Source organism: Trachymyrmex cornetzi, unplaced genomic scaffold, assembly GCF_001594075.2.
Source record: "Trachymyrmex cornetzi isolate Tcor2-1 unplaced genomic scaffold, Tcor1.1 scaffold607, whole genome shotgun sequence".
Lineage (NCBI taxonomy): Eukaryota > Metazoa > Arthropoda > Insecta > Hymenoptera > Formicidae > Trachymyrmex > Trachymyrmex cornetzi.
This window is the reverse complement of record NW_017299923.1, coordinates 696,596-722,526: the sequence shown is the minus strand read 5'-3', so window position 1 is coordinate 722,526 and position 25,931 is coordinate 696,596. Positions and strand designations below refer to the sequence as shown.

The 25,931-nt window shown below is 32.8% G+C and overlaps 6 protein-coding genes across 8 annotated transcripts in view; 4 read left to right on the top strand and 2 right to left on the bottom strand.

Annotated features, from left to right (window-relative positions):
- LOC108766533 (serine/threonine-protein kinase OSR1) overlaps positions 1-2,244 on the top strand; it is a 23,467-nt gene extending 21,223 nt beyond the window's left edge. Inside the window, 5 exon segments of the mRNA XM_018515871.1 lie at positions 332-567; positions 799-913; positions 1,089-1,354; positions 1,482-1,668; positions 1,815-2,244. Of these exon segments, the coding sequence (XP_018371373.1) occupies positions 332-567; positions 799-913; positions 1,089-1,354; positions 1,482-1,668; positions 1,815-1,892 (882 nt within the window). The 3' untranslated portion in view covers positions 1,893-2,244.
- A 4,103-nt stretch (positions 2,245-6,347) lies between these two features.
- Positions 6,348-10,188, top strand: beta3GalTII (beta-1,3-galactosyltransferase 6). Of its 3 annotated transcripts, XM_018515923.1 has the most exons (5): positions 6,348-6,589; positions 6,693-6,818; positions 6,882-7,441; positions 8,193-8,497; positions 9,516-10,188. In XM_018515923.1, exons 3-5 carry the CDS (start codon positions 7,031-7,033, stop codon positions 9,802-9,804), a joined length of 1,005 nt encoding a protein of 334 aa, XP_018371425.1. In that variant the 5' UTR covers positions 6,348-6,589; positions 6,693-6,818; positions 6,882-7,030; the 3' UTR covers positions 9,805-10,188. The 3 variants fall into 3 exon arrangements, with proteins under 3 accessions (XP_018371425.1, XP_018371426.1, XP_018371424.1); XM_018515924.1 differs by having other exon boundaries at positions 6,348-6,818; positions 6,924-7,441; XM_018515922.1 differs by having other exon boundaries at positions 6,348-6,818.
- Positions 10,189-10,931: 743 nt separating this feature from the next.
- On the bottom strand, positions 10,932-13,050 carry Ing5 (inhibitor of growth protein 5). The gene is made up of 4 exons (XM_018515927.1): positions 12,957-13,050; positions 11,624-12,073; positions 11,342-11,520; positions 10,932-11,183 (listed from the first exon to the last, which is right to left on the bottom strand). Exons 1-4 carry the CDS (start codon positions 12,991-12,993, stop codon positions 11,082-11,084), a joined length of 768 nt encoding a protein of 255 aa, XP_018371429.1. The 5' UTR covers positions 12,994-13,050; the 3' UTR covers positions 10,932-11,081.
- Positions 13,051-15,283: 2,233 nt separating this feature from the next.
- LOC108766563 (uncharacterized) lies at positions 15,284-16,627 on the bottom strand. The gene is made up of 4 exons (XM_018515928.1): positions 16,562-16,627; positions 16,276-16,467; positions 15,966-16,183; positions 15,284-15,630 (listed from the first exon to the last, which is right to left on the bottom strand). Exons 1-4 carry the CDS (start codon positions 16,615-16,617, stop codon positions 15,344-15,346), a joined length of 753 nt encoding a protein of 250 aa, XP_018371430.1. The 5' UTR covers positions 16,618-16,627; the 3' UTR covers positions 15,284-15,343.
- Positions 16,628-16,976: 349 nt separating this feature from the next.
- On the top strand, positions 16,977-22,684 carry RpL3 (ribosomal protein L3). The gene is made up of 8 exons (XM_018515921.1): positions 16,977-17,045; positions 17,427-17,619; positions 19,476-19,644; positions 20,195-20,330; positions 21,106-21,292; positions 21,628-21,830; positions 22,082-22,237; positions 22,422-22,684. The coding sequence occupies exons 1-8, from the start codon at positions 17,043-17,045 to the stop codon at positions 22,617-22,619; spliced, it is 1,245 nt and encodes a 414-aa protein (XP_018371423.1). The 5' UTR covers positions 16,977-17,042; the 3' UTR covers positions 22,620-22,684.
- Positions 22,685-23,394: 710 nt separating this feature from the next.
- On the top strand, positions 23,395-25,931 carry ND-PDSW (NADH dehydrogenase (ubiquinone) PDSW subunit). Its single transcript, XM_018515930.1, has 4 exons — positions 23,395-23,601; positions 23,803-23,938; positions 24,641-24,777; positions 25,666-25,931. Exons 1-4 carry the CDS (start codon positions 23,520-23,522, stop codon positions 25,788-25,790), a joined length of 480 nt encoding a protein of 159 aa, XP_018371432.1. The 5' UTR covers positions 23,395-23,519; the 3' UTR covers positions 25,791-25,931.

Here is a 25,931-nt window from a genome sequence, read left to right as displayed (position 1 = left end):
TTTTATATATATATATATATATATATACATATACAATATATATACACATATTGATTGATAAAAAGACTTTTTGAAAGTTAGCAAAGATGCTTTTTGCAGAATAAAATTAGATAATTGCTGTGTCAATAGAGAAATCGATATCAAATTCAAAAACATATTTTCCGTTAATGACAAGTCACCCTGTATGTGTATATGACTACAGTTATAAATCACATTCAGAAGGTTCTGGCAAGCATGCGACTTTTGCAAGCACGATTTCATGAGATATTGGCAATCTCACATATACTATCTACTGTTGAATCAATTATGATATGCGTATCTGTTTGTGCAGGACCATGGCTACGATTTTAAGGCCGATATATGGTCACTTGGCATCACGGCGATCGAGATGGCAAGCGGCACGGCGCCGTATCACAAATATCCTCCGATGAAGGTCTTAATGCTGACGCTGCAGAACGATCCGCCGACTTTGGATACCGCTGCGGATGACAAGGACCAATACAAAGCATACGGAAAAACATTCCGAAAAATGATCGTCGACTGTTTACAAAAAGATCCTACTAAGAGGTAAGGATCCTACTATTTCATTTACATTGCTACTTCTATTTGCCGAAGTAGTTGGAATAGTTGGAGCAAATGGGTAATATGCTAGATGTATTCAACTTACTTGAAGATGGTATTATCATAATATGGTTTATAGTATAGATTGTTAAGTAGAAAAATTAAGAATAGAAACGGATGAGTGTATAAGATTGTAAAATATGTATATTACAAATAATAATGTGTATACTTTTTTAGACCAACAGCCACTGAGTTGCTAAAACATCCCTTTTTTAAAAAAGCCAAAGATAAAAAGTATCTACAGCAAACGTTAGTTGCGATTGGACCCAGTTTAGAAACACGTGTACAAAAGGTATATTCTTATTGTCAACTATGCAATATATGCAAATTTATACGTAATTACTTTTTATTGAGCTTTTGCAAAAATTACAGTTGAAAAATTATGTTTAAGCGCGCGCGCGTGTGTGTGTGTGTGTGTGTGTGTGTGTGTGTTGTTAAGAAATATTAAGAGAAATTTTCTTTTACAGGCATCAAAAAGACAACCTGGCACGTCGGGTCGTTTGCACCGAACGGTAACCGGAGAATGGGTCTGGTCGGAAGAAGAGAACAACGGTGACTCGAGCAGTGATGAAGGCAAAGAGACGTTACCGGTCAACACAATCGAAAAGGCCAGCAGTGACGAAGAAGCTGGCGAGCCTGACGAATGCTATGGTCAAATTAGGGTAGCACCGAGCCAAATGGCTTTGCCAGCAACCGGACAAAATACACCTATAAACTTGGTGCTTAGATTACGGTATGTGAAATCCAAATGAAAATATTATTTTCATATATTATACTTATTTTTTATAGATGATAACAACCTCAGTATTTAATGCATTTTTAAAAAATACAAGATAATCATCTGAAAATACTTTTTTCAGAAATGAAAAACGGGAGCTAAATGATATTAGATTCGATTTTACTGTTGGAATTGACTCTGCACAAGGTATCGCAGCGGAATTAGTTGCTGCGGGCTTGGTCGACGGCAAGGACATTGTAATGATAGAAACAAATCTAAAAAAACTGATAGAGAGTGGAGGACAATTGCGAACAGTGACATTTTCCTTGGTAAATAGTCTTCATGTTATTTGTTAGATGCAAAAATTATATACTTTAATATTACATATATGTATAATAATTCAAAATGTGTTTTTATCATTTAATTTGATTATATTTATTAAATATAAGATTATTGTCTTTTCTCGTTGTTACAGAACACTGGTTATGCGGTGAACGAAATACCAGATGACAAGGCGTTAATAGGATTTGCTCAGATCTCCATCACTGAATAAACAACCTCGATTGCGTTCTGAACTTTCGGGCTAGTGTTCTTAATTGATACATTCGCCAAGATACAGAGAGTACCAAAAGCTAATGAATCGGTTAGGTACTATTTCTCAAGCTATTTCAGGCTAAACTCTAAATAGTAAAAAGAAAGTCTCGGCACATACAAACATACAAGAATAGGAGTTACTTGTAATGCCGTTACCGTTACTATTACTTTCTTATTATAACGGTTTGATAACAATAAATTGTAAATAACATTACAATTACACTCATAATGGTAATGTGATAGCGTCATTAGAAAAGTTACTTTTAAAAAATAACTTGTTACTGCACGCATTACGCGTTACTTATTTAAAAAAGCGCATCAATAACTCATTATTTTATTTGTTACGTATCGAGTAAAACATGTTACTAATGTGTTACTCGTAATAATTAAAGTTACGAGTTATTTTTTTCAATGAATAATGAGTAACAATAACGAATCACTTCTAAAAACTCAACAAAAATGATTGTTTCTAAGCCTGGTGTTATCATTATTATTCATGAAAAATTTTAACGTCATTATCAAATCATTTATTATAAAAAAATAACGGTAACAGCATTATAAGTAATATGTTACTTTCCATCTCTACAAAACGTGTAAATTAATCTGATCAGTAAATGTTTGTCAGCAGATCTTAGCTTTTGATACTTTTGCTTCTTTCAGATTCTAATACATAGTTGATTGCAAGGCGTAGATATTCGAAAAACACATTTATTACAACACATCGGTAGTAATGAACTGCTCAAGTGTGTCTGATAACATTGTCAATGTCATAAGGACAATCGAACGAGGCGAATACATAAAAACATTATCATCCATGTACTGGCTTAAGGGTATACACTTACTCTAATCAATAATGGCTGTAGTTTTACATAACCGAATTGTATCATTCGTATTGCGTCAGTTATGTAAATATTAGTATTCGATCGATCATTTTTTTCTTTCTTTTTTTCTATGTGATTGATACATCAAACGGGATAAAGATTGCAAAATACGAAATTTTGTATAAATAAGAACAAACTTAGAAAATCGAGAGAGAGAAAGAGAGAGAGAAAAAAAGAGAAAATGCTTGATAGTTTAATTTATTTCTTCAAAATATAAGCAGTTTCTCTTGAATAGCAAGACTTTAGTTACATAAAGAAATCAATTGAATATGCTACACAGAGTCATCATGTTTATGTATTATATACAGATTAGCTGCTAAATATATGTATGTATATATATATGTATACATATATACGTTTATATGTATATATATGCCTCATGCTAGGAAAAAAAAAGATAGGCAATGTTGAAATAAAACTCTTTTGTACTTAATTAAATAGACTTACCATAGAGAGCAAATTAATATTTTCACAGTTTTAGACGTAACGAGAAAGAGAGGAGTTGATCGAAAAATTTTTACTTCGTACGTCTCGAAAATTTTTAAATTAATCTTTTTGTAAAATACTTCTTAAAATGGATAAAATCAGAATCACGTGAACATGGCTAAACGAAAAATAACGGAAAAGGTGATTTCACAGTATGTTCAGAATTTACAACATTTTTTTGTATTTTTTATAAATCATGAAGATATATGTATATCTTCACGTTATATTGTCTTTTGTCATTCTTACAGATTATCAAAGTATATAATATTTTTTTACGGGATTTTTAAAAATATTTTTTAAATTAATTTTTTAAATGAATCTTATGAGACATATTTTAAATTTCATTATATTCTACACAGAGATGAATAGCAATTCTATTTGCGATGTATGTGCATACCACAGTTAGAAATAAAATCAAAACGTAAAAAGAATATGTTGTTATAATAATGTGATTCTGTATTTTATCGATTTTTTTATACAAACTACAGCGTTGGTCGCATCAAAGTATATGGTAAAGGACATATTCCGTAGTTTCCATTATTCCGCAAAATATATATATATATATATATATATATATATATATATATACTATTTTCGTGAAATTTCGCTATTAAATTATTGTTAATGAGTAGGATTTTTAACAATGGAAAATTCGCATGCGACTTCACATTTCCTTTGCCATATTGCCACAATTACACATAAAACGTACACACACATACACTCGCGCGCAATGCTAAATCTGCGACACAAGATTGTTGAGTAAAATCAGTTGTAGTAATAATCGAAATACAAATCTGTTGATATACATGTGATGATTATATACATATTCTTCGTACTAAGAGTCAGCTGTGTGGTTTAATTAGGCGAGGACACATTTTACGCGAGGAGTAAATATAATTACTTTTAAGCCGCAGATGATAATCGTACGCTAGCTTAAGTAGATTTTTACGGATAGTTGTATTTGATGGCACTATATCCCGATAGCACTTCTGAACTTCTGCACTACGTTTTCACCGATATCAAGTTTCGTTTCGATTTGACATAGCTTGCGCACCTCACTATGTGCCTTATCCGGAGAACGCATTGGTCATATCGAAATCTGTTTCTGAATCACAGTTACCGAACTTGCAATTCAAGAATTTCACATCGGGATCGGGATTCATTACATAATGTGACTAAAACAGTGCCAAATCGAGTGTGTTGTACGTAACGATTATAAATGTGTATCAAGAGGAAAAAAACGATAATTTATTTGTATCAATATCAAACGTCGTTTTGCCAATGAGAACCATTGTACTTTATTTCATTGTGAGTCTACGGTGACTATGTAAAGAGAACTGCGGACTGCGGCAGCCGAGAACGGGTAATGGTACTTAACGACAAAAAGAAAAAATTCCTCCGTGAACCTTGTCAGAAGTTTAGTTGTTTTATGTTTCCGAGCAAACGTTTCTATTATTGGATTTCCAGCAATAAATTATGATCTTCACAAACAAATTCTTCTAACGCTAAATCTTCAAACAAGAATTCCACATGAGGTGTAAACTTTGCGGAGCTTGTTCCTGAATTCGAAACCGCAGATGGCGTAAATACTGCAAAAGCAGTTTGCGAGTTTCCACTTTAATGTTTCGCTTTAATGTCGTAAATTCAAATTTTTTTTAAATACTGGTACATAAAATTATATCCTTTTACGTCTCGAAAAATGAAAAAAAAAAGGAATTTAAAAACACAACGCAAAGATAAATAACAGAACAACCATCAGCGGATCTTACGTTTACTCTGATAAAAATTTTTCTTCACCTAATATTTTAGATTTTTTTTATTTCAAAATTTTCAGAATGTAACATAAATTTTATAACTTTTTTTTTAGAAATTTTTTTAAATTCTTTGTACAAATTGGAGTACTTTAGAAGTATCCAGAATGTCTACGTATTTTCTAAAACAATTCTTTTTATATAAGGTACGTATGTGTTCCTCGAATTGGTCGCAATTTTGAGCTACTTCTGATGGGTTGACGACAAAATGCTTCTAACAAAAATTTTTTGTTTTTTAGTGAAGAATTAATTGAGTAAGAAAAAAGTCAAAATTATTCGTTTTTAACCTCCAAAAATCGTCAAATTTTTAAAATGAAATACAATATTTTTCTTTCCATATTTTTATAGTATATAAAAAAAAACTAATTCATCGATATCAGCAGTATGTATCAGATTGTTAGATTAATTCGATTCTAAGATAATTCAATTTTTTACTATACCGAAAACGCTAATAAAATGACCGATTCGAGGAATACTCTGTATATGAATTCTAAGGTATACTAACATAAAATTCTAAAATTTTCATTCTGTAGTATAATTTCTGATAAAATCTTATCAAATCTGAAAAGTTATTTTTTTAGAAATTATAAAATAAGAAATCTTAAAAAATTTCGAAATTCACACATATACATATAAAAATTCTAATATTTGTTTTCGGAATATTAATTAATATTCTCTCAGACAACACAACTGAACTAATTCATTTCAACTCGAAAAGAATTCATCTTATGCATATTTATTATGCATATTTGTACGTTACTTTTAATGAAAGTAATATTTAATTTATGTAAAAACCGAGATAACCAAAATATAATTTATTCTTATACAAAATTAAAAAATAAAGAAGATTATATACTTATAAAAAAGAATACTTTTTAAATCTGGAAAAGAGCTCACAATTAACTCTCAGAAACATTTTGAACAGAAAATGGGACAAAATAGAAATTCATTTCGTAAATCGGGAATAAAAAAAATAATTCTTTTTGGACTCTGTGCTATAATTAATAATCTGAGCCGTTGTATAATTAATAAATGTAATTAGGGGAATTTAAGAGTTCACAATTTCGAGATTCGATATCTTGATTTATTTCATATTTTAAATACGCTATATTTTCCAAATACATAAATATATAAAATATAAACGCTTATCTATCTTGAGCGCTTGCTGTCGCATATCGCACGTCGCACGTGTCATATGTCAAAATATCCTATCCTAACCTAACCCTAATCCTGCCTGCTCGGAGTTGCGTCGATCAGCTGATTCGCAGAATACAGCTGATCATTGACGTTTTTAGTTGTTGCGGGTCGAGAATTTATCTTATGGATTTCGGAATTGTCTCGTCATTGTCAAACGAGACAACCGGTACTTCATAGTCACGGTGGTCACGTTTCTCACGGAAATATCATCACAACGAAATATTATCAAGGGCTGAAGGTTATAATGCAAACGGAGACGAAGCGCGAGAAGCGTAATTAAAGTTGGCAGACTCGGTCTTCTTTTGATATTTATTTTATATTTTTGAATTACATCTACACGTGTATGTAATTTATATCGCAATTCTGAGATCGAAGGTGTTCCAGTTACAGCATTGGCCGTGCAAATTTGTAAAGAGTCTGTCAGGGGAATTGCATCAAAAGTGTGAAGAATTCATCAAGTGCGGATGCTAAAATCTTAAAAATTTCTGACGAAATTAACCAGATTAATAGGTAATAATTATTAACAAAGTTTTGTATTTATTCAATGACGTTTATTCGATTTACTTGTGGAAGATTGGAGATTTGAGAAAGAATCAGAAAGCGAATTGTTACTAGCCGTTCTATCTCCGAGTGAGAAGAGGTTTGGTTGTGCGAATTTGCAAGGAGAAATTTGACAGACGTGCTCTCGTAGTTTCTTCCCACGACGCTCCCCAAGCTGACTCATGACATATTTGCGACTCGATCTCATGCCTAAACTCCAGTCGATCATGCGGCGGAGGTTCCTCGCCCGGGCAAATGTCCTCGCGTTCCTGTTCGCGGTAATCTTTGTCTTCCTGTGCGTGCGCTACCTGCCCGAGCGGGAATGTCAATCGAACCGACAAACTTCGGGGAGCAAGCTCAAGCACCGGCTGATTGCCCTGATTCTAAGCAGCCCGGACAACTTGGAGCGCCGTAACACCATCAGGAAGACCTGGCTGGCCGAGCACGATGCCACAGTGAAGCATTTCTTTGTCATCGGCACCCAGGACATCCTACCCGAGCAGAGGAATACTCTGCAATCAGAGAAACAGAAGTTCGATGATCTGCTACTGTTGCCCAGGCTGCAGGACTCTTACGGCACGCTGACGAAGAAGGTAACAATTTGCCGTGTGGTACTCTATCAGTTATATATCTTATATATATCTATATCAGGTAGGGCTTTGTTTCTATAGAGCTAAAATATTTATGTGCAAATTTATATAGGTACATATTTAATTCTGTAATCTACGTGCCGAAATTTTTTTCGATCTTGTAATGCAGTCATGAGCAAAACTAGAGTAGTAATATTAATTACTACACTACTCTTGACAAGTAATTTAATAATTTTTGATATAAATAAGCATCTTTATAAGAATATTAATAATTAAATTAGATTAATGAGAATCTTATATCTGCAAATAATTTTATTACGAAAAATATTATCTCAGCCAGGGTTTGTATGTGTGTGTGTGTGTGAACCTGAAACTTCCTACTTTCCAGGATGGAAAAAAATATATCATACCGATTCGACCACCGAGATTTCAACAATATTTATCGCAATAACCAATAACTAGTAAACGAGCATTATGTTTCAAGGAGACGCGTGATAAACAATATCATACGAATTTAAGGGCTAATAAGAATAAATTTAATTAATTAAAATTTTGGGGCGCACCTTGTACAATCAGATATGTATTTAAATCCACACAGAAATATTTAAGCATTAACAAGACCCGCTTTGACTAAATATAGGAATTCTCTTATTTAATTATAACCACTTCTTTGTACAATATATAATTGATTTATTAATTTCTAATTGTCAATCATTCTACTCAACAATGTTATTGTTGTTATTATTATTATAAGGTTCTCCACACCCTGAAAGCCGTCCACGAGCATTACGACTTTGACTACCTGCTGAAATGCGACGACGACTCGTACGTGCTGGTGCATAAGATCCTGAAGGAACTCGACAAGTGGCAGAGCAAAGGCACTAAGCGAGAACTCTATTGGGGCTTCTTCAATGGACGAGCACAAGTGAAGAGGAGCGGTCCCTGGAAGGAAACCGATTGGGTCCTGTGTGATTATTATCTTCCTTACGCCGTAGGTGGCGGATACGTTCTGTCTTACAATCTCGTCGAATTCATTGCTAAGAATGCAGACATCCTGAAGTGAGTATAGCTACGAATTATGTACAAAATATTCTGTATTTAACGTATTAATACTTTGATATACAGTTTTCTTAGATTTCTTCATATAATTTTTCAGAATTTCTATATAATTTTTACAACTTTTTTCTTTTAGAAAAGTTCTTAGAATTTTTATATGAATTGAAACTTTTTAAAAGCGTTAGGAAGGTCTAGATTTTTCTAAAAAAAATATATGTAAACTCTTTTATAAAATCCTTTACATCTGTGAAATAGATTCTAAGACTTTTAAGATTTCTTATTTTATAATTTTTGAAGAAAGCTTATAAAAGCTTTGTTAAAATTTAAGGTATTTTTTCAGAAATTTTCATACTTAATTTAATAAATCAACATATTTTTAAAAATATTATGATATATTATGAGAATTATTTTCACCAGTGTTCCGCTTACAATTAGACATATGCTGAATTCGTTACAATCTATTAGCGATACATATTCTTCCAGATGCAAAAGGCTCAAAAATAGATTTCAGAGCTACTCTTTACACTGGCGTCCACCTTCTGTCTTAGAACCAGTACTTTGTATGTTATGAATTTTTCTTTTATTATATGTCTAAACGGTCTAAACGGAACACTATACACTTTGCATATAAGATTCTGCCATATAATGAAGAACAGTAATTTTGTATGTTCCCTGAAAAAAGATTTTTCTTATTTTTAAGAATGTCATATTTTTAAGAGAATTTGTCATATTTTAAATTTATGAAAATTTCTACAAAAATATTTTAAACTTTTTTAGAATTTACAAGCGAAATTGTCTTCAGAAATTATAAAGTGAAAAATCTTAAACAATATTTCACAATTCATGAAAAATATTTCAATTCGTATAAAAAAAAAAAAAAAAATTGAGAAATTTTCTAAATTATTTTAATAATTATATAAAGAATTCTAACAAAATTTTTCACAAGCTTTACACCCTAGTCTTAATTAATTCTTTCTGTGATATTGTTCTTTCAAATTCATGCACCCCTGCACAATCCTAGATTACACAATTCCGAAGATGTCTCCGTCGGTCTCTGGCTTGCACCATTGGCGAACATCGAGAGGAAACACGACGTACGCTTCGATACGGAATACAGATCGCGTGGTTGTTCCAATCAGTACATAATTACGCACAAACTTACGGTCCAGAATATGCTGAGTATGCACGACTATTATCAGGCCTCCTTAGGCGCACTGTGTCCTAAAGAATTTAGGAATCGCATGAGTTATCAGTATAATTGGACCGTACCACCCAGTCAGTGTTGCAACAGACAATCCGGTATTCCTTAATGCGACAGGGAGATTTCTGCAACGTTCTAGTCGCGTTTTTTAATACTTGCTCAGAAAACATGTTTATCTCACATACATTTGTAACGGCTTCTATAATATTTATAAACCTTCTATTTATGTTCTGACTTATATCTTCATTAGGATATATTGATACCAAATGCTATAAAAATGTAGCCGTTTTTAAGAATAAGTAATTTAAACAGTATTATTGAAGAAAGTTGCGAAAATTTATAGCGAACAGACTTTGCGACATTTTGTCGAAAGAATTGAAGCAACTTCAAATCTGGATTTTATTCATTACTCGAGCATAATTGTACGACAGCGCTATTAAATAATTAATTTAAAACATTTGTAAATATATTTTGTAAATATTTAGCAATGAAAAGATAGACAAAATAAGTTTCGATGAACTAAATATATTTTTTTTAATCATATTGCCATACTTCGTTTATAATACACTTTTCATCATTAACAGGAGTTTACTTCATGTATATAAAGCGTTGTTTCTTAACATATAAAAACAATAACGTTAATTTAATATACTAATTAAAACTGTAAGTCGATAAATATAATAGTCTTAGCGAGTGAAATCACAGATATATTCAAGAAACGGCCGTCGAAAATGTAAAGCGCGATTTGCATTATCAATAATAAGTTACTATTTTAATATATAAAGAGAATGTATTGTGAAGCGATAGCGAGATGATGGCCGATTCTCAAAACGTTTTCCGTCTGTGATAGGTTTCCATTTGAACTGTGCTTCCATTACATCTAAAATTAATAATAAAAATTCACTTATGATATTTGAATCAATAATAAAATGTCATTTATGTATCGTCCATTTGATACGTTTAAAAATAAGATCTTAAACTCACTATATATACAAATCATAGTCACTTCAATAGACTCCTTTTAATATAGAAAAAAAACCCGTAATGTAATTCTATGATGATAAAAGGAAATTTAATTTATTACAACAATCATTTCTGGAGAAATTATGTATAGACATTATTTATAGACATTATTTATTATAACGATAAGCGAATATGTGATTACGTGTCATATATTTATTATTATACACGTCACGTAAAAATGAAAGAATTACCTCGTTATTAGTATTAGATGCAAATGGAAATGCAGTTCTACTCTCTCTTTCTCTCTCTACACATCTCTTACAAATTTTTTATCGTCCTTTTATACAAAAGTCGATTTACTTTCAATATGAAACAGTTTTGCACTAATCTTTTCTTCAAATCGATGATAATCATTTCCAAGGTTTATTTCTTTTTGCGATCTTGCGTACATTTGGGACAATACCATTTTCCTTTAGGTTTTGTTGTTAAACCCACGCAGGCGAAGTGGAACCATTCTATAGGGCACTAAAATGAAAAAGAAAAAAAGAATTAATTACCTTGATCCTGTGATATCGAGAATTAAAATGAAAATTGAAAAAATTCATTAAAAAAAATAGATAACAAAGTTTCATTCGTTTAATTTCTAATAGATATTGCAATAAAAAGATTTAAACAAAACTTACATCTGGATTATCACAACCAATCATTTCTCCATATGATACTTGATGACAAAGACAGTAAGTCGGTTCATTAGGATCGACAGGCATGTCAAGAACGTCGGCTGGATGGCCAAGTGCTGTTGCATCTACCTGAGCGCCACTTCCTACAGCGCCGGTGGACGATGCTGAAGCTACTGAGCCACCTGATATGAAAATATATGCATTTATAATAAGATGTAATGGATTTAATATTTAAAAATTTATAAAATTATAGCAACTTACAATTATATAACTTGATTAATATACCTTTCTTTTGTTTCTTTCTTGCATTCTTGGCCTCATCCTCACTGCTAACTACCGTACCCTTCTTTCTCTTTTCCTTCTCCTTGAGCTTCTTCCTACCCTTTTTGCTAGCATTGCTCTCCTCCTGTGCTCTATTGCTGTTTAATGTTTTGTCCTGTATCTCTGCCTCAAATCTTGCCAAATCTGAATCCAGTCGTCTGATGTGCTTGTCAACTAATTCGTAAGTTTGAATAGCTAATTGGACCTTGTCATCTCCATATTCCTTAGCCTTGTTAAAGAGACTTTGTATATGAGCGAGTTGTTCTTTTTTCTTTTCTGGCAATTCCTTCTTCATATTTCTCAAGTAATCATCTGCTAGTTTATCAATATCTTTCATAAGACCTTGAGCTCTAGCGTCTAAGTCACGCATTAGTGTAAAATTCCTCTGTAATTCAATTGGCAAATGCTCGAGACCTGCAACGCACATAAGCAGAAATCAAATGTATGTGTTCATGTCCAAACTTATAACTATACGAAATTAATTTGAATATTGCATTATTATCTGAGAATCTTTTAGTCAATAGAAGCATTTCTGTAGCTTAATATAACTAATCAGTTTTCTCTGCTAAATACAGCCAATACTAACTAAAGAACTATTTTGGATGTTTGTACATTTAAAGGAACTATTCCTTAACTGCACTAGACTACAGTAAAATTTTATATTTTGCTTTTGTCGAATATTTCATATATTCTATTTCAAGTAAAGTGAGTGTAAACTACTTTAATTACGAGGAAAACTACTAAAACAAAAATTAATGAGAAGTAGAGTCTAATTTAAAATGCATAGTTTAATTTATCTCAAAAATTAAATTCAATACTAAATTAACTTTAATTGCATATAAATTAGAGACTTATATATAAATATAATAAACACTATACCTCTCAAAAAAGATAAAAAAAAATATTAGAAATTATTCTTTTTCTTTTTAATCAACTTTTATTTTTGAAAAAGTTAGGTTAGGTATCTAATAAAGCAAATGTCAAATCCTTCAATTCAGACACTAACAGAAAGTATGTTTTTATAATTTCAAACTTCTATTGAGAAACAAACGTAATTCCGCGCAACGCAAACAAATAAACAAAAATTTTAAAAGATATAGAAAAATTTAGACGCGAGAAAAAGATAGGACTAAATAAATAAAAAAAAATAAAACGCGTTTGCGCTCGATAATCTTCCACATTTTCTTACTGTATCTTTATTTTTCTCTCGAAGAATAAAAAAAGGGAATGTAAGAATTTGAAGAAATAAGCTAGCACACACGTACACAATGTATGTACATACAACGCCAATACTCACTGTCGAGATAATGCTCTAAATACAATGCGGTCGTCATGACGATAGCGTCGTATCTTCATGTAAACAAAAGATATTGTATAAATAATTAACTTTTTCACGAAATGATCAACGAGAAATAACGACAAGATAAAAATTCGTTCAACTGACAACGATACTCGATAACGGACACAGATAAAACACGACAGTAGCCATGATGACTGCCATCACGGCTGCCATTGCTGCCAACCATGCATGGTTGAACAATATGAAGTAACGTATTCGGCCCAAACGGGATTCCACTAGAATCCTAGTGGATTACCAATAGCAGCGAGCGCTCACGGATCCGCTCCACAACAGTTGAGTCTGCTGAACGCGACCAATCAGTGGATGCATCCATGGGGTAATAAAGCGAGTGTTTAATATTTGATAAACAACAAGGATAAAATGATTCCACGAGCGTCGCGGGCGTTGAGTGGAAGGCACCCTATGTCAGATGGTCTGTTACTGTTCCTGCACTGGACTGTTCTAGAACTGTCTTTCTCGCTTTAAACAATTAATATCAAACGTATATCTTTCTCACTTTAAGTTCCAAAAGTGTACACTAGTTCAGCCACAGAAAACAGACTAAGGCCGGTATTCATAGTCGGATCTTATATTCAAGACTTCGACTGTGATTGGTCAATTTCTTACTCTTCCTTCTTACTCCGTGTATTGTAGACGGGCCTTAAAATAGAAGTCGTAGCAGTCGTAGGGTCTTAAGTCGTAGAAAATTTACCAATCATAGTCGATTATTCTTCTCAAGGCCTGTCTACAATGCACGGAGTAAGAAGTAAGAGTAAGAAATTGACCAATCACAGGCCGGTATTCATAGTCGGATCTTATATTTAAGACCGTCTTAAGTACAGTCTTAAGATGTCATGAACCAATCAGAAGGCCGCATTAGCGACTTAAGACATTACTTAAGACGATCTTAAAATAAGAACGGACTATGAATACCGTTCATTAGTGTCTTAAGACATTACTTAAGACAGTCTTGAAATAAGACTCGACTATGAATACCGGCCCTAGAGATTCCGGATTCGATCCCAGGCAGAATCGGAAAATTTTCGTACGCTCGTAGCTTCTCTCGGCAGGCAATGGCAAACCACCAAAAGCATCCTTGCCACGCACAGTCAGCACAGTGCATATGATAGAAGTCACCTCACATCCTTTCCAATCCTTTCGGAGGATTATGGACGGAGGAGATTAGTCATAATGCACGAATATTTAGAAAGGAACGCGCGTCTTGAGTATGCCTCAATACTCCTGCAAATTCAGATGGCTGTGTACCATTTATGATGCACAGCACTCTGCTACACGGTACGCTTATACTGTGATTGGTCAATTTCTTACTCTTACTTCTTACTCCGTGTATTGTAGACGGGCCTTCATATTCTACTGTGATTGGTTAATTTTCTACGACTTAAGCCTACGACTGCTACGACTTCTATTGTAGACCCCGCTTTAAGTTGTAGGAAACTGACCAATTCCAATCGAGTATTCTCCTTATATTTGATTGTGATTGATTGGTTTTCTACGACTTAAGACTCCACGATCGTTTACAACTTGACTGTAATTGGTCAGTTTCTTACGGCATAAGGCATAAAACACCTATTGTAGATCCGGACTAATCGGGTTTAATACTACATACGTAGTTATGAAATTGGCCAATCATAGCTTTTCGTCGGGAGAATGGAATGATTGTGATTGGCCAGTTTCATAACTACGGATGTTATTAAACTCGATTAAGGGTGCCGTGTAAATGTAGTCTATGTAGAGGACCCTTTAAAACTTTATCACTTGGAGATCGATTCTGTATTTTGAAACGAGGTGAAAATTACAAAAGTGAGCGAATTTACTAGAATACTGATCATTTCATTGGTCAACACCTAGTAAATTTGTTCACTTTTGTAATTTTCACCTTGTTTAAAGATACAGAATCGACCCCTTGGACCACGTATCACTTGGACACGTTAATATTGGACACTTGAACATGTTAAAATAAGATCCTAGATTAGATTAGGGTTAGTCCAAGTGATACATGTCCAATATTAATGTGTCCATTCCCTGGTAGCAAGCTGACGTCAAAATGACGTCAAAATGACGTAGCTTGCTACCTGGGTTTGCAACGTGTCCAAATGAAGGCTACTCAGTGCAAATGCTCTTAATTTGGGTGAATATTTCTTCTTTCTGGCTTTTTTACATTTTAAATTTTCTCGCATTGGGTCAAGTAACTGTGTTTAAAAAATACAAAGTGTATATTTTATTATTTAAGGTACAATTCAAAATCAATCTTAAGACTACCGCGTTATTATTAATTTCTGGATTGTATGTCAATTCATTTTGATTCATTATTATATACAATTTTGTCAAATTATACCATTATCGTTCAGCAGCACCATCTGATCTAACATTCTTTTCTTTAGATGATCTATCAAAGCTTTCATGACTTTAATACGCTTTCTCAATCTAGCAGTTGTTTGTTGTAAAGTTAAAATTTTCCTTCTTTGTTTTTTTACTGTGAGTTTTGCTAGATTTAAAGCTCTTTCAGCTCTTTCTGGTGTAGCTAAATGTGATATCTTAATATCACCAATATAACGTGGTTCATGTGGAGGGTTTGGATGAGTAAAGTTCATCAGCGACATTCCATCAATACCTGATGAATAATGATAATTCGTAATACTATATTCCCATGTATTGAATTATAATTAAGATTACCACTCATAAATACGAAATATTTAATATACACGTTAAAGAATAAACAGTGAAATCATACTTTCAGAGTCATGCAACTAAAGTCAGCAGTATACAATACATTTTTTCTTGCTCGATTGCATGCATTGTAGTAAATTAGTGGAAATTATTTATGCATTTTATATTTATATTATATATTTAGAATTATACAATTTTATTAATTTATCAGAACGCAAGCAATCCAGTAAGAAAATGTGTATCATATATGCTGCTAGTTTATTATTTAAAGAAACTTACCATGATCAATTTTCTCTTTCTCAGGAATTAATTCGTCTATATTTTTATCAGTTATTATAGTTGAATATGATGGTTCCTCTTTACATACATTTATTGTAGTTGAACATGATGGTTCCTCCTTACATACTATTGTTGAGCATGGTTCCTCTTGACATATATTTACCATATATTCACTTTTGTAGGATTTTGCAATCTCAACTTTGCTGTTATTTTGATTCCTACAATTATAATATATATTACATAAATACTAAAAAATAACCAAATCAAACAATTTGTTTTATATAACACCGTTTATTTTTTATATACATACCTTTTTCTTTTTTTGACACGATAAATAGATGGTATGCTTCCACTCATTAAAATTTTCCTAGTTGCTGTAAGTAGGTAATCTTTTTCCGTGAAATGTTTTGAGCATAAATAAGTAGAAGTTTTGACCACAAAATTTTCACCATAATTACAAAACTCTATCCATTTTTTTCTTATTTGCACATTTTTTGGAAATCTGCAAGAATTGGAATATAATTTTACTTAACCTAAAATATGCGAGTACAGAATACAAGTATTTATTGATAATTACGAGTTGTGTATACACTTACTTGTGGTAAGACACTGTTTCATCATGATTACAACACAAAACGCAATATCGAACCATTTTAGATAAGAAGTTATGGTAATTATCAAAAAAACGCTCTTTACATCAAATTCAATAAAATTATGTTCATTCGACGCATTTTTGCATGAAACGAAAGAATCTGGCAGTTAAATGTGCCTAGTCTCGCGAAGCGAGATATTTATCGTTAAAGTTGACGACTATTTAGGTTAGAAAATCTGTCATAGGTGTAATTCATTTAACGCTGTAAACACTTCGTTGACCAATCAGAAGAAAGAATTTTGTGCAATAGAAAACAGCGGAATCAGCGGAATGAAGTCACCAATCATGAACGTTCCGCAGTTCCGCATCTCATTGGAGCGCACTCTGACGCTTGCATGTGAATGCATCTTAAATGTAGTCGGGTATAAAAGCAGTCGTTCCGTCGTTGCAGCCTCCATTTTGCTTCATTTTCTTCATCGACGATAATGGTAAGTGGTGTTTGCAGTATGTACGTGTATCCAACGAAATTAGCACTTTTTCTTTGGCATCGGCGTCGAAAATCTACGTAATCGTGCTTTTAAATATTTTTTTCAAATTTCTAGACAAATATTATAGCAAATGTCGACGGTATTGTTTGCATCTTGCGATGGGAACAGATAGATAATTTTACAAGCACATGGTTCCTTTGTGCGACGCCGATGCCTCGTAATAATTTATATCATTAACATGATGATTTAGATTAAAAGTTTATGGTTTTCGTCTGAATAATCTTGACGACAGTATTCTAGGGCGGTCTGATTTTCTTTTTATCGAAAAATCTTAATTGTACGTTTGTTCCACGTGTCTCATTCCTGCGTCTTTTATTGTAGTCGCACAGAAAGTTCAGCGCCCCTCGACACGGGTCGATGGGGTTCTACCCAAAGAAAAGATCTCAGAGACATCGTGGAAAAGTAAAGGCTTTTCCAAAAGATGATCCTAGCAAACCTGTACACTTGACTGCTTTTATCGGTTACAAAGCTGGTATGACTCACGTAGTAAGGGAAGCTGATCGTCCTGGGTCAAGTGAGTATGTTATAAGACAAAAATTTGTAAAAATATTTTGTATAATTGCTGAACTTTTTCGAGAATAATACTTTTGATGTTTTCGCGATTATATATTTATATATATATGTATATTTCTTTTTTGGAGCCGAAAGATTTACGTGTCATCGCTGTGTCATGATCCATTATTAATGCCGTTTTGTGAACCTTTGCGTTCATGAAACGTTGGCATTAACACGGCGATAGCTCACGAACCTTTTGGCACCATTTTTTAAGAATATTTTTCTCTAATTCTACAATGAATCGATAGTTGGTAGTTTTAGGTCTTATCAGTAAAGTTGACTGTTGAAGACTACCAGCTACCGACTTATTGTAGAATCAGCATAAATATTCTATATGTTTGTTCAGAATGTATATGAACTTGTGATGTGTTAACCCAAGTTGATCAATACAGAAATGTGTTGATCCACCTGGGTTGCAGTGCGAGAGCTGCTTTTAATGCAGTATGTTCTCAATACTGCCATATCGAAAAACAACACTGTACGCTGCTTGTGCAGAATGCATAGAAGCAAGGTATATTCCATAAACTCTTTGGAGCTCGTTGAGCGGTAACCATTGAGACAAACCATACCTAGTACAGTCTCTTCAAGATAAGCATGTTTTTTTATTAATTTTACATTTTATAAATACTAAACAATAAGTGATATTTGAGCAGTACGTATATAACACAGCTAAAAAATAAAAATGTGTTATTCTAGGTCTAGAATTTGATTTGTACTTAGTATTTTAGTGTAAATTTGTACATGTCTAGTTCTATAAACGTAAAAATCATTGTGTGATTTAATTCTTTTTTTAAGTCTTGAAATGGATATTAAATTGAAAATGAGATAGTAAAAATTAAATTGAAAGCATTAAGACTTGAGCACAAAGATAACCATAACTGAATCATGGAACATAAGTTCAAAGTTGTGGTTATAGATTGACCAAAACATTGTGCGTTGATCTATGACTATTGTTCCTTTTCTTGAGAGTTCTAGAAAAGTTCCTGCACTAGACTGTTCTAAAATTCTCTTTCTTGCTTTCGACAAATATCAAATGTATATCTATCTCACTTTAAGTTCCTAAAATATACACCAGTTCAGCCATAGAAAACAGACCTTACAACTCATGTTTCATGATTCATTTACGACCATCTTCGTATTGAAGTCCTTAGCCTAATATTTCATGTGTCGTACAATAAATTTTTTTTAAGTCTATCGAAGTCAGAAACAATGAACAGTGCAGACAATAGGAACAGGGAAGAGATTACAACCTATCAGAAAGCGTCCATTCTAGTATATATGGTTTTTGATAGGTTAAAATTTGTTATTTTCTGTTCTTATTGCTTGTGCTTTTCATTGTGTTCATTGGCTGTAGGACAGAGAGATCTGAGAACCTGTCCTGTAGCTAATCAAGTAGACTTTACAAGCCTTGTCATACAACACATGAAAAATGTTAGCTTTATTCATAACATCATTACTGTTTCATTACTTTTTCTATCTAGACCGATAATGGTAATGAATTCAGCTATTACTTTTATCATTACAATTTACAACCTTTATTTTTAATTGGCTTGAAACATTTTATAATAGAAATTTAAATATCAAAAAATGTTTTGTATTTCATTTCTTAGGCATAATATTAATATTCTGAGTCACTGCCAATATTGAAAATCTGTATACATATATATAACGGTAACTATAAATTTTCAGTATTTACAGTAAATATTGAAATTGTGACGATAACGTGTTACTTTTATGAAATTCTCAACCCTGTTAATAACATTACAAAATGTTAAAGAATTTACTACAGAAAATAAATATCAATTTTTTTTACAGAGGTGAATAAGAAGGAGATTGTGGAAGCTGTTACTATCCTCGAAACTCCACCGATGATTGTTGTTGGCCTTGTTGGATACATTGAAACACCACATGGACTTAGAGCGCTTGCCACTGTCTGGGCGGAACATTTGTCAGAAGACTGCCGCAGGCGTTTTTACAAGAACTGGTTAGTAGAAACTATTTAAAATATTAAAAATGATCGTATATTTTGGCTTTAAAATTATACAAATTGCGACGTGTTAACTTGGATGTTGATCAGTGCGGAAACGCATTGATTCATCTGGGTTGCAGTGTGAGAGCTGCTTTCAATGCAGTAAGTTCTCAAGACTGCCATGTCGAAAAAAAACGCTGTGCTCTGCTTGTGCAGAATGCATGGAAACAAGGTATATTCCATAGACTTTTTGGAGCCTATTAGGCAGTGACCATTGAGACAAACCATGCCTGGTACAGTTCTCTTTATACTTCTCTTAATTCTCGTTATACAACTATACCATTCTTTTACATACACGATACTAAAACTATTGCATCAGCTCTCCGCTCACACGATGAGAGTAATCATTTGGATGTGGCCATTAAAGCTTGATTTTTAATATGGTTAGTCCAAGAAATGTGTTCAATCTCCACTCATTACGATGAGACTGGCACGTTACAGAGATATCTAGATGGTGTACGCAAGACACATGCATAGATGGACATTGCAATTGATTTTCCGACAGGTATAAGAGCAAAAAGAAGGCATTTACGAAAGCGTCAAAGAAATGGCAAGATGACCTCGGCCGCAAGTCCATCGAGGCTGATCTCAAGAAGATCAAGAAATATTGCAGTGTCGTTCGCATCATCGCTCATACTCAGGTAACTGGACTATGCGACGATATTAAAATATTGGATATATACACTTGTGATGATAATACAGTTACAAAGTTTTTGTTTCTTACCAACTCAATGGTGATTCTTGTACACTTTTTAGCTACTAAAAAAGAATATAAGATTAAGAAAGTTCCATTGGCCATAGATTGAGAATTTTTTTTCCGAAAAAAACTAAAAATTTAAATAATATACAACTTTTTTCTTATAAAGTAAAATACATAATAAAAAAAAACACATAAAATACATAAAAACATAAATCACCATCCAAATTGTGTTGAAAAACGAAAACCTTGTTAATCAGTATTTTTTATATTATTAAAAATGATATTAATAAATTTTATTATTTCAATATTTTACTTAAATTGTAATAAACGATAAAAGAGGCTTCACACGCCATCACATTTACTTTTATATATATTTTTAAAAAATATATAAATTTCTTCTAACACTCTTACTACAAATTTACATTATTATGCAACAGATTGAAAATGGAATTTCTACAAATTGAAGGATGATGGAATTTTTTAAAAGCTTTCCTTTTAAGTATAAAAAGATTTGTTACTTGTAAGTTATTTTCTGTAGAGTTGAACTAGTATGCACTTTGGGAACAAGTGAGATAGGATAGATATATGTTTAATATTTGGCGGAAGCAAGAAAGAGAATTCTAGTGCAATAAAGGAATAAAAAAAATGGGTTGAAAAATAAATAAATGATCAAAATTTGTTGCACTGTGTAATTTATTCTTTTCATTGTCTCCTAGATGAAACTGTTGAGGCAACGTCAAAAGAAAGCCCATATTATGGAAATTCAATTGAACGGCGGCACCATTGAGGATAAGGTGCAATGGGCGCGCGAACATTTGGAGAAACCTGTGCCTATCAGTAGCGTGTTCGCTGCTGACGAAATGATCGACGTGATTGGAGTTACCAAGGGAAAGGGCTATAAAGGTACGTTCTACTATATGTATATGTGTTGTGTGTGTTTGTCCCCCCCTTCCCCTGCTTCAGAATTGCCGCTTTTTGGCACACCCACCCCGCCTTGGACCTAACACACACACATACACACACCCTGAAAAGCATGCTTTTAAGAAAGTACTTAGGACTGTATGATGAAAAAAGCATGACGTGCACTTATCTGATTATCTTGAGGATAATACCATGCTGCCTTCCTACTGAAGTCCTTAACCAAAGAAGATAACTAATTATGAATCAAATATAGCATTCTTATTCAACGAGTGCGCGTGATTTTTAAAAAATATTAACATTTTTCTCGCTTTTTGCAGGCGTTACATCCAGGTGGCACACGAAGAAATTGCCGCGTAAGACTCACAAGGGTTTGAGGAAAGTTGCTTGTATCGGTGCGTGGCATCCCAGCCGCGTGTCCTTCACTGTCGCACGCGCGGGTCAGAAAGGGTATCACCATCGCACTGAGATGAACAAAAAGATCTATAGAATCGGACAAGGCATCCATACTAAGGATAGCAAGGTAATCATCGCTTTGGGTTCATGAATTACTAGTGCCTCTTCCCCTATGTCGATCTTTGGAATATGAGAAAAAGATCGATCCTTAATTTAAAGAGGCGAATATGAATGTTACTTGTTCATAGTACCTAATGCATAATTTACATTAGTGCTTTAGGCCTCCAAGACAAGTTACAAGGTTATAGTTCATAAACTATTCGTTAAAAATGATTGATTGGGATTTATATTTATTATGATGTCTATTTGCATTTGTAGATCGTGAAGAACAATGCTTCGACGGAATACGATCTCACTGACAAGAGTATTACACCTATGGGTGGCTTTCCGCATTACGGTGAAGTTAATAATGACTTCATTATGATCAAGGGATGCTGCATGGGTCCAAAGAAGCGCGTGATTACACTGAGGAAGGTAAATATGATATCAACGGACAATGATATATTATTCTGCTTTACATGATGAATTTCTATAGAGCTTTTAATATTATTGATGATCACGATGATAATTAAATGATAGGACTGATGAAATATATTTGATATTATATTAATAGATATTTACAAGCGTATTTTTAACATAAAAATGTTGTATCTTGCAGTCTTTATTGGTGCACACCAAGAGATCAGCGTTGGAGAAGATCAACCTTAAGTTCATCGATACTAGCTCCAAATTCGGACACGGTCGTTTCCAGACCGCCGTCGATAAAGCCTCCTTCATGGGACAACTCAAGAAGGATCGTCTACGTGAAGAAGAGGCGCGTACAGTCGGTATACCGGCCGCCGCGCCGGCGCAGTAAAACTATGTTCTACTGAGCACGATTTAAGAGAAAAAAAAATATAGATTTTTGGAGAATCTTACAAACTGGTTTTATATATGTTTATTCCTTTGCATTTTCTCCTGTATATTTATATCCTTTAAAAAGACAGATTTGTACCCTGATTCTATAATTCTTAAATAGCAGTATTTATATTACATTATTGCGCATATTACATGGTAAAAAAAACATGTGCAACGACAATATAACGCGATATCGAACTGTTCATTAAGAAATAAAAGATCTATTCGCGTTGCTTATACTTTGTACTTGTTTTTGCTTTGTCTCTTCGACACCCGAATATTTTTTTTTGGAGATTTCGAGTAATACGAACAGACCTAAGAATTACAGATGGAGTACTGAAATTCTAAGTAAAAAAAAAAAATGAATCGCACAAACTATTTTTTCACTTTTGTTTTGCAGTCTGATTTATTATCTTTGGATTTTTTTGAGGAGTCATTCTGTTTTGAAAAAAGAATTTATTCCTCTGAAATTTATATATGTAATGCGAAATAATTTTTCTCTCTAATTACATTATTTTCTTTTTCTCCATAATTACTTAGTTTTTGACTTATTTCTTATTTGTATATATATTGATTTCTCTCCCTTGCATTTCCCTCTGTTATTGTTATTACTGTAATTATGGTTTCTTCCACACTGTAATTAGTACCACTCCAAGTAGTACAAAGTAATGACCATGAATTGTCATGAATCGCGCAGTGTCGCCTGTATCGGCACTATCGGCTATATGGCTATATCGTGTATAGTGAAATGGTCGTGACGTCACGTGACGTGTTTCACATCGCTAGGACGTAAAGATAACTTTACGAGAAAAATATTAATTGTTGCTGTTGATTTTTCTATTCAGCCTAGTTTAAAATTATGGCAGAACAGGAAAACCTTCTTTACAGACTTATGAACTCTGTAATTTATGTGCTAGACGCGCCAGTCACCTATGTCCGAGGTATTATCTAATCGTGGTTATGTTATTCCTCTCGTAACCTCTTGGGCTATGAAATTCCAAAATTCCGTCCACTCCGAGAAAGATTTGCTTTATGTACTATAGTACATGTGTGTTACGTGTGTATTATATATTTCGAATAAAAAATTTTCCTCGGAGAGAACGTTTTGGAATGTATCCTTAAACGAACGTCTTTTATTGCAGAGAAATTAGTAGTACCGAATCAAAAGAAATATCCATGGTATCATCAACAATTCCGTCGCGTGCCGACGATCGACGAGTGTTACATGGATGACGTGGTCTGTTATACCGAGGCAAATTGTCAATTTAAACGCGATAAGTAAATAAAAGTTTTATGAGGCATTAAGCCTATTCTACAATGTGCTCTTTGTTTCCTGTTTCTTGCTTTTTCCCCCTTTTACAACCATTTTCGACAATTGCATTTCTTGTTATGTATTTCCTGCTTCTTCCGAAGTTCGAAGTTCGTTAACTTTTATCTCGGACGACATAAAAAAAAACTGGATAAGAAGCAAAAAGACAAGATGTAAAAAATAACAAAAAGTAGAAAATAGAGAACAAAAAGCACATTGTACAATAGGCTTTAGTAGTAGGAAGCGAAACTGGTAAACATTTTTTTCAGAATTTTTTATGAATATTAGAACATTTTTCAAAAGTGTTAAGAAAGTCTACATCTTTTCTAAAATTATATTATATTATTTTCTAAAATTCTATATATATATTATATTATTTTCTAAAATTCTTTCTATGTAAAATCTGAAATATCTAAGATTTCTGATTTTATAATTTCTGATAAAATCTTCAAAATTTGAAAAAGTTTTAAAATATTTTTTCAGACATAAACTGAGAAATTTTAGATTATTTTACAATTTCTAAAATTCCTCCCTTCCCCTCCTAAAAAAGATGTAACTTTTTCAAGTGTTCAAATTCGTATAAAAATTTTGAGAAGAATGTTTGCCACGCAGGGTAATATCCCTCGTTGCTCTTTTTTTCTTAATGTTGTTTTTCCTTGTTTCTTTTTTAGGGCAGTAGAAGATCAAATTTTATTTATTCTAAGAAGTCGGTATGAACAGTGTTCCGTCTATCACGGCGAAGACGTACATTTGTGCGATTCTATAAAGAAAACTTATGATGACGCGGCTGTTGCTTGGTTCATGAAATGTGAGTATGCATTCGTGATAAAAATTATCATATGGAAATTACAGGATAAATTAAATATAATACGAATTTGAATCTTTAGCAATTGTGGTTCAAATTGTTTCTTATAAGCAAGATAATTGTACCTTCTCACATTTTTAATAAAAATTTACAAGTACATTTCTTTTCTATAACTACTTTTAAAAATGAAAACATAGAATAACTCTCAAGAATGTCAAATAAGATAAAAAACATCTCGGGCTAATGAGTTTTAGCGCGGTAATTAGTGCAAAGACAGTTACCGAATTTCTAATTTACAAATATTTAATAATTAATAAAACATGAATAATTATACAGACATAATTACATTCGAGCGTTGACCTTCGTGAGAAGCGTTTCACGACTTGTTCGATAAAATATAAAAACTCAGTGGATTTTTGTTTCTTGAAATTTGGACAAATGTGGCAATACGGAATTTTATCAGATCGTTCTTTGCCGTGTCAATGCAATAGAGGATGAGATCGAACCATTCGTTTGACCATATAGAAGTAGGAATGTAATTGTAAACAGCACACGGTTCGAAATAAAGCCAAAACATTTGTATCATTATTCACGTTTTATTAATTAAATATTTGCAAATTAGAGAGAAATTCGATATCTGTCTTCGCGCTAAAACTCTCATTAATCAGTTTATCTTATTTAACTACTTTTAAATTTTAAGAATTTATGTTAATTTTTCCTTTTTCTCTGTAACTGCTCTTAAATTTAAAAAATTATATTAATTTTTTTTATTTTTACAACTGCTTTTAAATTTTAAATTTATTTGATAGTCAAATTTTTCATTTTTTAATTTAATCAGCGGATCTAATGTGTATTGACATCTTTATTTAGCTTATTTTCTCAAATGTGCAGACGGTGAAATGGGAGTAGGTTTAAACGCAAAAAATGCATACATGAAGCAGAAACATCGTATGATTTGGGAGCGCCGTCACGGGCCAGTGGGTACAGGCATGAAACAACAACCGAATAATGCGTAGCATACTTGAACCGGCATCGTAGCTGACTATATGAATTTAATGGCAAACGCATTCGTACATTATGGATCTGAATTGCATGTTTGCTTAATATGTACAGATGTGTTGTGATTTAAAGACGGCGGGATAATAAAAATAATTTAT